The sequence below is a fragment of the Emys orbicularis genome, chromosome 3 (genome assembly GCF_028017835.1).
Source record: "Emys orbicularis isolate rEmyOrb1 chromosome 3, rEmyOrb1.hap1, whole genome shotgun sequence".
NCBI lineage: Eukaryota > Metazoa > Chordata > Testudines > Emydidae > Emys > Emys orbicularis.
In genome coordinates, this window is record NC_088685.1 from 87,500,059 (window position 1) to 87,515,785 (window position 15,727).

General features: G+C 40.1%; 1 protein-coding gene across 1 annotated transcript in view; it reads right to left on the minus strand.

Moving 5' to 3' along the window:
* CDK19 (cyclin dependent kinase 19) overlaps window positions 1–15,727 on the minus strand; it is a 213,568-nt gene that overhangs the window by 141,011 nt on the left and 56,830 nt on the right. Inside the window, exon 2 of the mRNA XM_065400782.1 lies at window positions 8,358–8,433. Within this exon, the coding sequence (XP_065256854.1) occupies window positions 8,358–8,433 (76 nt within the window). The remainder of the gene's footprint in view (window positions 1–8,357; window positions 8,434–15,727) is intronic.

Genomic DNA, 15,727 nt, shown 5'->3' on the forward strand with positions numbered 1-15,727 from the left:
ATACTCATGGTAAAAAAAGGTATTAACAAGAGTACTCTAAATTTGACAGGGTACATTATTTAGTCCTAACATATAATCCAACAGTTGATCTCTTATGTAAAGATGAATTTAAAACCTAGCTTTCAAGATTTATTTTAATAAGCTTAGTCAAACTTGTTGGCTGCTTCTCACATTCTTTGGAGAAAATTGCATTAGCAAACAGCTTGTCCACAGGCTCTGTTTAATGGGATAAATTATATTTATTATTCCAATTGTTGGTAGAAAAGAAAACTAAGTAAAAGATGAAAAGCCAATTTTGCACAAATGTTTCATAAACTTTCTAGAATTTTTTTTTTTTTTTTACTACTGCATGTTATTCACTGATTTTCCATTCTCATTATAACAAGAGCATAGAAGTCAAAATAATGAAGATAACAAAAGAAAAATAGGTTTCAGAGTAGCAGCCGTGTTAGTCTGTATCCGCAAAAAGAACAGGAGTACTTGTGGCACCTTAGAGACTAACAAATTTATTTATTAAAAGAAAAATACAATGCTGGGTATCCAAGCCATGATTTCAAGTACTTTAAATGATGAATATCTAAGAAAGGTATCTTCAAGATTCAGAGAAAAATTAAGCTTCCTTGAAAAGATATGTTAATGCTCAAGTCATATCAAGGAATTGTTACAAGATTAAGCTTAATTATATACATTAAGACTGGGGTCTTTCATTGCCTGATCATGCAACAGTGGACACTGTAGATCTTACTACTGTATTTTACAAATACAAAATGTTTTCTACCCAGTATTACAAAGATACTGTAAAAGTACTCCTACATAAGCTATTAAACTGATAAATAAGAATCTTAGTAGACAATTTTAAATCTACATAAGTGTGCACTAGTAGTTATGTTGTAGCTGATGCAGATGCACTAGTAGTTATGTTGTAGCTCATGGATCTCTTCAGAAGCAGATTTCCAGATTACACAAGTACAGTGCAGGTTTTAGTGTATGCAACTATGCATCTCAATAAAAACCACAGACTTACTACTCCTTTCAACAAGTACAACATTGGAGTCATTTTCAATGAAGAGAGAGTGTCAGTCACAAACAGTTTCTGGGTCTGAGGAACAAGTGCTGACTACCAAACCACAAGCCAATGGCCTGCTCTCTTCCTTTCACTAAATAAAAAGGTTAAAAATAAGTGGCGGACAGTGTGTATGGGGGGAGAGATCTTGCCATTTCCTCATGCTCCAATATTACGCTATGTATTTAGACTATGATGGTGCTATTCTGATGCTATCAAGTCTTACATGTCATGGCCAGAAACTGATTCAGTAAATTTTCTCCAAGCCCAGAAGGAACTCACATACCCAATTATTTTGGAGGTAGCAACTGAAAGAGAATGATACAGGAAATACTTACCTCTATTTCTTTTCTCGGAAGCAGCTTTTCCAACAATCCAACCCTGTAGGTTCATGGTCCTTTCGCTATAGGGAACAGAGGCAGTCATTCATGGGCAGGCTACTTGAAATGACCAGCCCTACAGGACCTTCCCACAAGAATGACAGTTTGAAATATACAAATTTCCATGTAATGCCAACTGTCTGTAGCCATTTACTAGTTTCAGTTAACAGGGTTGTTATGGATTACGGTCATGCTGCTCCAGGGAAAAGAAACAAGCAAGGTTTTTTTGTTTGTTTCTCAGTGTATGTCCCATCAGTCACTCTAGGGAAGTGACTAAGATTAAGTAAAAAGCAACAGAGAGTCCTGTGGCAGATCTGTTAGTCTTAAAGGTGCCACAGGACTCTCTGTTGCTTTTTACAGATCCAGACTAACACAGCTACTCCTCTGATACTTAAGATTAAGTAGAGGAAGAGAAGAAATAAAATAAAAAAAGTTGAACACAAATCCTGCGACCCTCCCAAAGCAGTTCTTAAGTTGAGACTTTAGCAAGGTGACCTCTCTGTTTCTAAAACATAGATGATGATGATGATGATCTTATAAATCCAGTTTATAATCCCTTGTGTAGCTCAATACTTGGCCAAACTGTAGTTCTTCAATATCCCATCTGTTTATGGCAAGGTTCTTTCATATTGTTACCCAGGGGAGTGACCCTTATTCCCTATGGTAGCTGAATCCCTTTTCTTCTGGAGGCTTCCAATACAGCTTTAACCATCTTCCAATTGATGCTTCTGAGTTCCTACTGCTACATCTAGGGTGAAAAGAAACTAAAAGAGTAGATCATTTTTTCAAGTCCGTGTTTTCTGAAAATATACTTTAGTTATTCTAATGTCTCAGTACTGGAGTAAAGAGCATTTTTTCCTTGAAATCTGTGGGAACTGGTATTTGTTCCATGAGTGAAGTCAGAAGAAATTCATACCAGTATTTTATTTTTATGAATGCCATTTTCAGGAATTTTCTTACCAATGTTGCTAAAGGTAGAAAAATGCCACTTTGATGCATAAGAACTCTATATCCTAGTAAAGACAGGAAAAAAGTTGGTAAAGTACAGGTAGGAGGTACTGAGGAACAATCAAATTTTTAAAATTCCTATTTAAATATAACACATGAAGGCAAGCAACCAAATATTGACAAGAAGCACGCGTGCTTATGTACAAAACACTCAAAGTCTAAATATGCAGTGTTGTTGGAGCACTCCAGGAAGACAAGTCCATTGCAGAGAAGCTAACTGAATTCTATGCATCAGTCTTCACTCCAGAAGATATGGAGGCGATCCCCACACCCAAGCCATTCTTTTTAGGTGACAAATCTGAGGAACTGTCCCAGAATGATATGCCAATAGAAGTGGTTTTGGAACAGATTGATAAATTAAACAGTAATAAGTCACCAGAATCTGATGGTATTCACCCAAGAGTTTTGAAGGAATTCAAATAGGAAAGTGCAGAACTACTAACTGTTGTAACATAGTGCTTAAATCAGCCTATATACACCAAATGATTGGCGGATAGCTAATGTAATGCTGACTTTTTTAAATGTTCCAGAGGTGATACTGGCAATTACAGGCCAGTAATCTTAACTTCAGTACCAGGCAAATTGGTTGAAACTACAGTAAACAACAAAATTATGAGACACATAGATGGACATGATATGGAGATATACCTATCTCATAGAACTGGAAGGGACCCTGAAAGGTCATCGAGTCCAGCCCCCTGCCTTCACTAGCAGGACCAAGTACTGATTTTTCCCCAGATCCCTAAGTGGCCCCCTCAAGGATTGAACTCACAACCCTGGATTTAGCAGGCCAATACTCAAACCACTGAGCTATATTGGGGAAGAGTCAAACACGGCTTTTGTAAAGGAAAATCATGCCTCACCAATCTATTAGAATTCTTTGAGGGAGTCAACAAGCATGTGCACAAAGGTGACCTAGTGGATATAATGTACTTGGACTTTCAGAAAGCCTTTGACAAGGTTCCCTCATCAACGGTTCTAAAGCAAAGTAAGGAGACACGGGATAAGAGGGAAGGTTCACTCATAGATCAGTAATTGGTTAAAAGACAGGAAATGAAGGGTAGGAATGGTCAGTTTTCACACTGAAGAGAGATAAACAGAGGGATCCCCCCACGGATCTCTACAGGGACATGAGCTGTTCAACATACTCATAAATGATCTGAAAAATGGGTGAACAGAGAGGTGGCAAAATTTACAAACTATACAAAATTACTCAGTTAAATCCAAAGCTGACTGTGAAGCGTTACAAAGGGATCTCACAAAACTGGGTGACAAATTGACAGATGAAATTCAATATTGGTAAGTGCAAAGTAATGCACAATGGAAAAAATAATCCCAACTATACTTACAAAATGATGGGGTCTACATCAGCTGTTACCACTCAAGAAAGATCTTGGAATCATCATGAATAGTTCCCTGCAAAAATCTACTCAATATGCAGCAGCAGTCAAAAAAAGCTAACAGAAGGTCAAGAACCATTAGGAAAGGGACAGATAAAACAAAAAATATTACAATGCCACTATATAAACCCATGGTATGCCCACACCTTGAATACTCCATGCAGTTCTGTTCACCTTATCTTAAAAAAATGCATTATAATTGGAAAAGGTGCAGAGAAGGGAAATGAAAATGATTACGGTATGGAACAGCTTCCATAAGGAGAGATTAAAAAGACTGAGACTGTTCCTCTTAGAAAAAAGACTATTAAGAGGGGATATGATAGAGGTCTCTAAAATTATTAACAGTATGGAGAAAGTGAATAGGGAAGTGTTATTTACCCCTTGACATAACACAAGAACTGGAGGTTACCTGATAAAAATAATAGGCAGCAGTTTAAAGCAAACATAAGGAAGCACTTTTTCACACAATGCACAGTCTACCTGCAGAACTCATCAACAAGGGATGTTAGTAAAGGCCACACACACACACAAAAACTGGGTTCAAGAAAGAATTAGATAATTTCAAGGAGGATAGGTCCATCAATGGTTATTAGCCAAGATGGTCACGGATGCAATCCCACGCTCTGGGTGTGTCTAAACCTCTGACTGCTAGAAGCTAGGACTTGATGGCAGGGGATGGATCACTTGAAATTGCAATGTTCTCTTCATTCCCTCTGAAGCATCTGGAACTGGCTGCTGTGAGATACAGGATACTGGGCTAGAGGACCATTGGTTTGACCCAGTATGGCTGTTCTTATGATCGCCAACAGAATCTAAATTACAATGTGAATACAACAAGCTTGAATGAAATATGGATTCCTGCTTCAGCTGATGTTGTCCAAAAGTTGAAAGATGGGATACAATCACCACCACTGACTCTAGGAACCATTACCTATTTGATACAATCAGTTATATGAGCCCTTTCCTTTCTATGGACAGGGAACATAAACAGAGGTAAAGGAAGAAAGGCAAAGCACAAAAATGATTTGCCAAGTCCTAACAAAGGACTGATAAACTGATCTGTAATCTCTCTGGAAAAAGATAGCGGTCTTTGCATTTCTCCTTGACAGAAAAAGTCAGTCTCTAGGTCACAAAGCTATATCTGATATCCTCCCATCTCGTGCAATGTCTTCTATGTATAATGGTTTTGAACCTGTGGACAGCTGAATGACCTCTTAACACAGTGATAAATTCCTGGAACCTCAGATTTTGCTCAGGTATAACATGGTTAAACATCAGAAACAGGATGGGTTGTCAGCTATCCTGAACACTCAGTCAATCAGGTTGTTTGCACCACATGTGCCTTTCCTATATGCAACCTCATTCAATGGAGCCACATATACACCACTATGAAGATGAGCCCCAGTTTTGGAGACTGGCATCCATCCTGATCATTCCTCTGAAATTTGTATTATGGATGCCAAAAGAACTATCCACACACTTGTCTTAATATGGCCCCCTTTGTCTGAATCCTTTAGACTCACCTGTGTAATGTTGAGCTTTTCAAGAGAAATGTGTAGTCTTCCCACTTGCAATGCAAATATCAGAAAGGAAGTTTCTGAGCTCTTGTACTATAAATTGGTTTTAAATCTGAGGGCTAATTTCCTCTTCTTACATAGACACTCACTCTCTCTGAATCTGCTCTCTCCATTGCCACCTATAGAGACGTCTCTACCAATCCACTCTCTTTTCTGTAGGACTTCATAGGTTTGTATAAGCAAACCCTGTACTGCAGGTTTTGAGGTACATTTTTGGCCAAGCTTGTGAGGCCTTACATTCAATATCATGGAATCTCTCAGTCTGTCACACAGTAGCTTTTGAACACTGTATCCAATCAATTCCAAAATTTCATTGAATATTCTAGACATCAGTAGTCAGAAGTCTATTGATTTGGAGGAGAATAACAATATTGAAAAAGGGAAAACAAGACACACTCAGCCACAGTCTCCTGTTGATGGCAACCCATTAATACCTTCCCCCAGAAAAATATCCCCTTCACCCTCCCAGTAGAATTTAACATGTTCACACCCTGATCTATGAATGATCAAAAGAGAAATAATTGCTCTCCCTGCTTGGAGCTTTGGGGTGGATGCTCAGCCCCCCTGGGCAGACAGAGGGAGAGGATAGAGAAGGAGGCTACTTTCATTCCTTCCTCATACTTTGCCTCCTCAAAGCCTGCTCCATTTGGGCAAGAGAAGGCATCAGCCACCCACGCCGCCATTCAATAAGGGAGGAAGAAAAGGTTAGGTATCCTTTGGAGGGATGCGGGAAGAGAGACACAGAGCCCCTAGTATGGTGGGGCAAATGGCGGACAGGGAAGACAATCCCTAGTATGATGGGGAGAATGGGCAACCCTGGTGGGTGGGGGGATGGGCAAGGAAGGGGGAAGAAAGCCCCTGGTATGGTGAGGAGAATGGGACACCCTGCTGTAGTGGGAGGAGGGAATCAGGGGGCACACAGGAAATCTGCAAGGGGAGACTGGGGAGTTACAGAGAGTCCCTGAAATAGAGGGGATTGGGAGAGTGTCACATAAGGAGCTTGTGGGGTGGAATGCATGAATACAAGGAGCCCCTGGTGTGTGCACTGAGCTTGACCCACAGAAGTTATAAAGTGTGCCCCACAGTGCCCCCTTTAGTCTATCTTATTTGATAAAAGGAAGAGTACGTTTTTCTGTTTCGGCTACCTGAGCCATCATCTTCCCTAAGGTTACTCAGTGTTTGCCAGCAGTAGTTTGCCATGCCATCTCAGCCACAGGAGTTTTACTATGGAATTTGTGAGAAATGTTCTGGAGATGAATAAGTCATCCGCTGAGGCAGCCAAAATAAAACAAGCAAAAGCCACACTTTTATTTACTGTAGAATTAAAAGCCTTATGTAATAGTTGTGTCATTTTTCAAGGTTGTCTTGAGCTCTTGAACCAAGCTAGAACAGTTCAAAAAAAGAAAAAGCAAGACTATGATGCTGACATATTTCCATGTCAGCATACAGACGTTATTAAATAGACACTAGTATGGCCATATGGTCTCATAGAGAAGGAAAAGTTACACGGGAGAACTGAACCCTCCCCCACAAAATATTAATACAATTTAAAACTAAGGGAGTAAAAATGCAGAGATGATAAAAGTCTCACTGCTGTCAGAAGATTGACTGTATGCTAACTGAACACATTCTAGCACTGATATTAGAAAACAGCTGTTATTCCCTCAAAGACAGAAATTCCAGCAGGCAGGTCATAGAAGTAGATTCTTTTAATTGTAATTGGACAACCCTGCAACTACACCTCTACCCCGATATAACGCAACCCGATATAACACTAATTCGGATATAATGCGGTAAAGCAGTGCTCCGGGGGGGCGGGGCTGCGCACTCCGGTGGATCAAAGCAAGTTCAATATAACGCGGTAAGATTTTTTGGCTCCCGAGGACAGCGTTATATCGAGGTAGAGGTGTACCTATAATCTCCACAGTGAACTACCTTAATTTAATAGTGACAGGCACTTTAAAGAACAGTACTTTTAGCTGCTACACCTCCTTAGATTACACAAAAAATTACCATGTATATTATGCTAAACAGAAGTCAGTGGCTTCTTCAATTCCTGACCACCATGAGCTTCTATTGTCATGTGATACTGTGTGTGTCTGAACAGCTTATTTTTGTGTTAGGGTACTAGAGTATAAAAAGCCAGAGGCATACATCTTATATTTGTAAGCACTGACCATGATGTCAGCATTCAAATATATTAGATCAAGGAAGTGCATCTCTTACAATGATGCAGCAGGCATTGCATTACAAAATTTTATTCCCCTAACAAGTACTTTAACCCTAATGCACAGTTATTTTCAGTCTCAAAAAACATCAAATGGCCAAATTCTGCCTTCAGATACAGACATGCAATTCCTATTATTATTAGGAGTCCTACTGACATCACTAGGAGATTCATACACTTACAATGAAAGAAAGCATTAAAGCAAAATGGAAAAGTAGTCTTAAGACAACTTTCTGTACGAAGGAGAGCACAGAATGTAACAAGACTACAGTGCATTTTCAGACATAAAACAAGAGTAGGTTACCATTACACTGACATAGAACACATTAGTGACCTTTTCATAATGGCAACTAGAGTCTCTTTTGGAACCTTAAATATTTTTTAAATTTAATTGATATAGTTTTTAAAACAATACTTTTGTTTTTTAACCCTGGCAAATAAAGTAAGACAGACAAAATTATCCTGAAAAAATATATATTATATCCTTGCCACAGATCTGACATTTACAAGTTGTTTTTAATATATTTACAAAACATTAATTTTAGTAGAAGCGTATATTGGAATAAACCTTCAAATTTTCATACCTAAAGTGAAAAGTTTCTACTTTAAGCCTTTGGTTGTGTTGTTCACAGAGCAAGACATACACTATCCATTGCATAACAAAGTATAAGAAAATATTTTCTTTTGTTTATGTCCACTTACTGCAATCTCTCTACAGGCCGACATCGATATCCCTGTACCTTCAATTTGCTTCAGTGCATACTCCTTTTCATCTTTTCTGTGCATAAAAACAAAAAAGAGGAATATTTTATAGATTGCATTTATATTCACTTAAACTGATAAAATGCAAGTATATTACACTGATTTTTGTCTTCTTAAACTAGATCAAGACAGTGAAACACTACAGCAGAATGAGGATCAAAAGGAATCAAACCATCTTTAACCACTGTCACAATCATCAAAACTAAAACACTGAAAATTGTAATAAGAAAAAGCTGTCAATCTGTAAATATCTACATCTCTTGAAACCATAAAACATTTGCAAGGATCCCTATAAAGAAACTCCATGGGCACTTTTTCCAGACCTTAACAGAATATCAAACATAAAAATATATACACACACAAGGTATCTGCAAGATAGGAAGATCTAGCAAACATGCAAATGGCTCAAATCCAAATTAAAATTGTAATAGGCTTTACAGTTAGAAGTAGGCTTTTATGTTTTGAAGATTTAATATATCACTGAAAGAATATCAAACTCACAATGCGGGTTTTTAAGATACAGTTTTGCTTATTATACTGCAACAGATCTAGCAAAGTCTTTGCTGGGTCCTCATCACTGACAGTTTCAAACTTCATGTGCCCTGTACGGTTCAGTGCACCCTGCAGGGCAAAGTCCTAGAATCTGAGATGTTCCCACTAAATAGGCTATCATGCATTTAAACAACCACAATACAGTATACTTAATCAAAGGGTTGGCTAGTAAGAAGTAGGGAAAACCCAGAAGGTCAACGTTAAAGATAAAGCACTCTCACCAAGTCCCACTCATGCTCCAACTTAACCTCCTTATTGTCTGTAGTTAAGGTTATAATTAGCTTCCATAATAATGCTTGTTTTTGCAATCCTATACCTTTGGATACAAAATTTGTTTGGCTTGAAAGTTGTCAGATTTATTCTTAAGAAAAAGGAGAATTTGAAAAGTTACACTGATTGGAAATTGAGTTTTGTCTAATTTTGTCTCACCCTAACTCAAAAGTGGATTATTACTCCTCCTTTAAACTAACCCTCTTGTTACGTCTACAAACTTGTGTGCTAGTTAGGTTTGAAAATACATTGTAACAAAGCCAAAATTCTTGATTTTTGTGGTGGGCAATTCAGGGGCAATCCTGCTCTATTTATTTCAACAAGAGAGTTTGGTTTTCGTTGGTCGTTTTTTTTTTTTGCCATTGCCTTCAGCAGAAGTAAGGTTAAGCATCTTAATATGCATATGCCCTCTATTAGCAGCTTAGAAATAACAAAGGTCCTTCTATAAATGAAAGCTAACACTTTCCTTTAGTTTAAGCAGTAAAGGCTCGGGCCAATAGTTTTTGCAACTATTGGATTGGGGTTCTAATTGAGTTTACTATGGAGACATAGCAGCCTCTTCATATGGAGACCTGTAATTATGGTTCCATTCTAAGGGAGATAAAAGAAAATCAGTTTTAACTGCAAAAAACCTTCATGCTTTCTGAAGTTTGTAGCTGACTCACCAAGAACTAGAATATATTTTGAAATATACGTACTTTGAAATTACTTCAGATTTTTTGGGGGGGGCAAAGTGTAAGTTTATGTCCCTGAAATCAAATGAAAGATTACAAAGTTTGAAAACACAGGTAACTTTTGACTTGGGACTTGTGTAAGAGGCAGTTTTCAAGGGCAGGAATTAAAAATGTTTAAGAAATTGCCATTATTGAAAACAAGACCTGATTTTCTGTCAGTAAAACTGATTGCAAAAAGACAGATAAGAACACAAGAACGGCCATACTGGGTCAGACCAAAGGTCCATCTAGCCCAGTATCCGGTCATAGAATCATATCACTGCTCTACAGCCAAAATGCTTCTGAAATAAATGTAGTCAAACTTTACTAATTCTGGGTCACTGAGAATGAAAATGATGCTTAAAATTGTTGATTGGCTCTAGTTTTCAAGATATGCTACTGGGTCAGTATATACGACCCTTGACTTGGGAATGGCGGAGGATAAGTGAGTTATAAAGGGAAGGGATCTCAATTTAAACCAGAAATGACTAAAATACATCTTTGACTGGATCTATGAATAAATCTATGACTGGGTTTGGACAGTACTTGCTTTTTAGGCAAAACAATGAATGATGCAATCTGAAGCTGGTATTGCGTCATACAGGATATGAATTGCATCATGTTATTCCTAGAAGTCATGGATGATGCAATCATAACGAAGCTTACATCACTCTGCTGAACAAATTGCCCTATATCAGCTCTAGAAATCATACAGTGTCGTGCTCTTATTTGTCAGTGTTTGATTTTGCAAAGGGACACATTTCTGTTTAGCCAAAGTGAGCAGAGATGCCTCGTACTTGTGTGAACAGTGCAGAGAACTTCTGCTATGTTTGTGGTGAAGTGACTTTTGCATCACAAAAGCGCAGTATAACCACTATGGTTAAGAAAGCCTATCACCTTTATTTTGGCTGCAAAATTGGAGATCAGGACAAGAGGTGGGCCCCACACATATGCTGCAAGACTTGTGCAACAAATCTTCGCCAGTGGTTGAACAGGAAAAGGAAATCTATGCCTTTTACAGTGCCAATGATTTGGAGAGAGCCAACAGATCATACCAGCAATTGTTACTTCTGCATGGTGCCTCCAGTTGGGAAAGGTGTGTCAAAGAAGAAAAAGTGGACTGTGCATTATCCAAACATTCCATCAGCTATACGCCCAGTACCCCACGGAGAAGGACTGCCGGTTCCTGATGCACCAGAATCATTCTCACTTGAGTCAGACGAGGAAGAGGAAGAGGATGAAACTTCTGGTCCTGAACCATCAATGTCACAGGACCCACATTTTCTCCCATCCTCCTCCTCTGAACCACACCTCATAACACAAGGTGAACTGAATGACCTTGTCAGGGATTTGGAACACCCAAGAGTAAGGCAGAGCTGTTGGGCTCCAGACTACAGCAGTGGAATCTCCTGGCAGGTGATGTTAGGGTTTCCATGTTCCGTGACCGTCAAAAGGATCTTGTCCCATTCTTCTTCATGGAAGGTGATCTTGTAGCCTGCAACAACATCGATGGTGTGATGGCAGCCCTCAACATCGTTCACGATCCAGATGAGTGGAGACTGTTCATTGATTCATCGAAGACGAGTCTTAAAGCTGTTTTACTGCATAATGGCAATGTTTTGCCATCAATTCCAGTTGGTCATGCAGTCCATATGAAGGAAACCTATGACAACATGAAACAACTTTTGAGGTGCATAAACTATGACCAACATCAGTGGCAGCTTTGTGGCAATTTGAAGGTTGCTGCTCTCTTGCTTGGTCTGCAGACTGGATACACAAAGTACTGCTGTTTTCTCTGTGAATGGGATAGTCGTGCAAGAGATTCCCACTACATCAAGAAAGATTGGCCACTCCGACAGTCATTGGAGCCTGGGAGGAAAAGTGTTCAGCATCCACCACTTGCTGAATCAAGGAAGATTTTGTTTCCACCCTTACACATCAAGCTGGGTCTGATGAAGAACTTTGTCAAGGCCATTGACAAAACACAAGCAGCTTTCAAGTACCTCCGTGGAAAATTTCCAAGCTTAAGTGAAGCTAAGATAAAGGAAGGTGTCTTTGTTGGTCCTCAGATTCGTGAACTTCTTCGAGATGATGCATTTGACCATGCACTGCGTGGCAAGGAAAAGACGGCATGGAAAGCCTTCCAGTTAGTGGCAATAAATTTTCTCGGAAACAACAAGGCAGACAACTACAGGTTGTTGGTGGAAAACCTCCTCAAGGCATACAAAAGCCTTGGTTGCAACATGTCACTAAAGATACATTTTTTGCACTCTCATCTAGATTTTTTTCCACCGAACTGCGGAGCAGTGAGCGACGAGCACGGCGAGCGATTTCACCAGGACATTGCAACAATGGAGAAACGCTATCAGGGCAAATGGAGCCCATCAATGCTTGCATACTATTGCTGGACAGTGACAAGAGATGCTCCATTTAATGAATACAAGAAACAAGCCAAGAAGCGCCGAGTAGACGCTGAATAGGACTAAACTATGTACAAAATAGTTTTTTGCCTTTTGTTTCATAATAAATTTTATTTATATAACCCTTTTGCTGATTTTTAAAGTGTTACATAAACCGGACAGGTGAAATATTATCATGTAAAGCAACCATAAACACATGAAAAGACCTAGGTTTACAATTTATGATTAAAACTACTATCTACACAATATACATAGACATAAAATGTAAAAACTTAAATATCTTAGAAACAGTAGCCAATCAGTTGTTTTAATTGTCATATTTGAATTCAGCACATCAAAATACATAATAAATAGCACATTTTATCTCTGAAGCAGACAACTTCTCAAAAATTGTAGACCAGTGATATCAGGGTTGGAAGGGACCTCAGGAGGTCATCTAGTCCAACCCCCTGCTCAAAGCAGGACCAATTCCCAACTAAATCATCCCAGCCAGGGCTTTGTCAAGCCTGACCTTAAAAACCTCTAAGGAAGGAGATTCCACCACCTCCCTAGGTAACCCATTCCAGTGCTTCACCACCCTCCTAGTGAAAAAGTTTTTCCTAATATCCAACCTAAACCTCCCCCACTGCAAATTGAGACCATTACTCCTTGTACTGTCATCAGGTACCACTGAGAACAGTCTAGATCCATCCTCTTTGGAAACCCCTTTCAGGTAGTTGAAAGCAGCTATCAAATCCCCCCTCATTCTTCTCTTCTGCAGACTAAACAATCCCAGTTCCCTCAGCCTCTCCTCATAAGTCATATGCTCCAGCCCCCTAATCATTTTTGTTGCCCTCCGCTGGACTCTTTCTAATTTTTCCACATCCTTCCACATCTTGTAGTGTGGGGCCCAAAACTGGACACAGTACTCCAGATGAGGCCTCACCAATGTCGAATAGAGGGGAACGATCACGTCCCTTGATCTGCTGGCAATGCCCCTACTTATACAGCCCAAAATGCCGTTAGCCTTCTTGGCAACAAGAGCACACTGTTGACTCATATCCAGCTTCTCGTCCACTGTAACCCCTAGGTCCTTTTCTGCAGAACTGCTTCCTAGCCATTCGGTCCCTAGTCTGTAACAGTGCATGGGATTCTTCCGTCCTAAGTGCAGGACTCTGCACTTGTCCTTGTTGAACCTCATCAGGTTTCTTTTGGCCCAATCCTCTAATTTGTCTAGGCCCCTCTGTATCCTATCCCTACCCTCCAGCGTATCTACCACTCCTCCCAGTTTAGTGTCATCTGCAAACTTGCTGAGTGTGCAGTCCACACCATCCTCCAGATCATTAATGAAGATATTGAACAAAACCAGCCCCAGGACCGACCCCTGGGGCACTCCACTTGAAACCGGCTGCCAACTAGACATGGAGCTGTTGATCACTACCCGTTGAGCCTGATGATCTAGCCAGCTTTCTATCCACCTTATAGTCCATTCATCCAGCCCATACTTCTTTAACTTGCTGGCAAGAATACTGTGGGAGACCATATCAAAAGCTTTGCTAAAGTCAAGGAATAACACATCCACTGCTTTCCCCTCATCCACAGAGTCAGTTATCTTCTCATAGAAGGCAATTAGGTTAGTCAGGCATAACTTGCCCTTGGTGAATCCATGCTGACTGTTCCTGATCACTTTCCTCTCCTCTAAGTGCTTCAGAATTGATTCCTTGAGGACCTGCTCCATGATTTTTCCAGGGACTGAGGTGAGGCTGACTGGCCTGTAGTTCCCCGGATCCTCCTTCTTCCCTTTTTTAAAGATGGGCACTACATTAGCCTTTTTCCAGTCATCCAGGACCTCCCCCGATTGCCATGAGTTTTCAAAGATAATGGCCAATGGCTCTGCAATCACATCCACCAACTCCTTTAGCACCCTTGGATGCAGCGCATCCGGCCCCATGGACTTATGCTCGTCCAGTTTTTCTAAATAGTCCCGAACCACTTCTTTCTCCACAGAGGGCTGGTCACCTTCTCCCCATACTGTGCTGCCCAGTGCAGCAGTCTGGGAGCTGACCTTGTTCGTGAAGACCGAGGCAAAAAAATCATTGAGTACATTAGCTTTTTCCACATCCTCTGTTACTAGGTTGCCTCCCTCATTCAGTAAGGGGCCCACACTTTCCTTGACTTTCTTCTTGTTGCTAACATACCTGAAGAAACCCTTCTTGTTACTCTTAACATCTCTTGCTAGCTGCAACTCCAAGTGTGAGTTGGCCTTCCTGATTTCACTCCTGCATGCCTGAGCAATATTTTTATACTCCTCCCTGGTCATTTGTCCAATCTTCCACTTCTTGTAAGCTTCTTTTTTGCGTTTAAGGTTAGCAAGGATTTCACTGTTAAGCCAAGCTGGTCGCCTGCCATATTTACTGTTCATTCTACACATTGGGATGTTTTTTTCCTGCAACCTCAATAAGGATTCTTTAAAATACAGCCCGCTCTCCTGGACTCCTTTCCCCCTCATGTTATTCTCCGAGGGGATCCTGCCCATCAGTTCCCTGAGGGTCTTCCGACAGTGGCCAGTGCCAGGTGTCCCAGAGGGAATGAACAGAACAGGTAATCATCAAGTGATCCATCCCCTGTCGCCCATTCCCAGCTTCTGGTAAACAAAGGGTAGGGACACCATCCCTGCCCATCCTGGGTAATAGCCATTAATGGACCTATCCTCTGTGAACTTACCTAGTTCTTTTTTTAACCCGATTATAGTCTTTGATTTCACAACATCCTCTGGCAAGGAGTTCCACAGGTTGACTGTGCATTGTGTGGGGGAAAAAAACCTCCCTTATTTACTTTCTCCACACCAGTCATGATTTTATAGACCTCTATCATATCCCCCTCCCCCCCAGTCATCTCTTTTGCAAGCTGAAAAGTCCCCGTTTTATTCATCTCTCCTCATATGGCAGCCGTTCCATAGCCCTAAAAGTAGCTGGCAACAAAAATTGAGACTATTTCAGAACTGGGCAGGGCTACTTTTAAGAAGAGTGAAAAGAAATTTTAGAATCTACTGAAGTAGCTGACTCCATCTGTGTGTCCCCCGCTTACCCAAAAAAATCAAACAAAAAAAACCAGTCCTTTAGCCTAGGGGGAATGTACACAGATCCATTTTTCAGATGAGGTAGCGGAGGAACTGAATTTAAGTAGATTGTCAGAAGTTACATTGATAGAGCCAAGAAGGGATTCCTTACTTTAGAAGTGGTAGACTTGTACCTTATTGCATACAAATTGCTTTGGATATCAGTACTTAGTTAAGCCAAATGTAAAACAAGGTTAATAATAAACTCTTACCCATCTTTTTGAGCTACCTTGATAACTACTGACGAATTCTATGTGA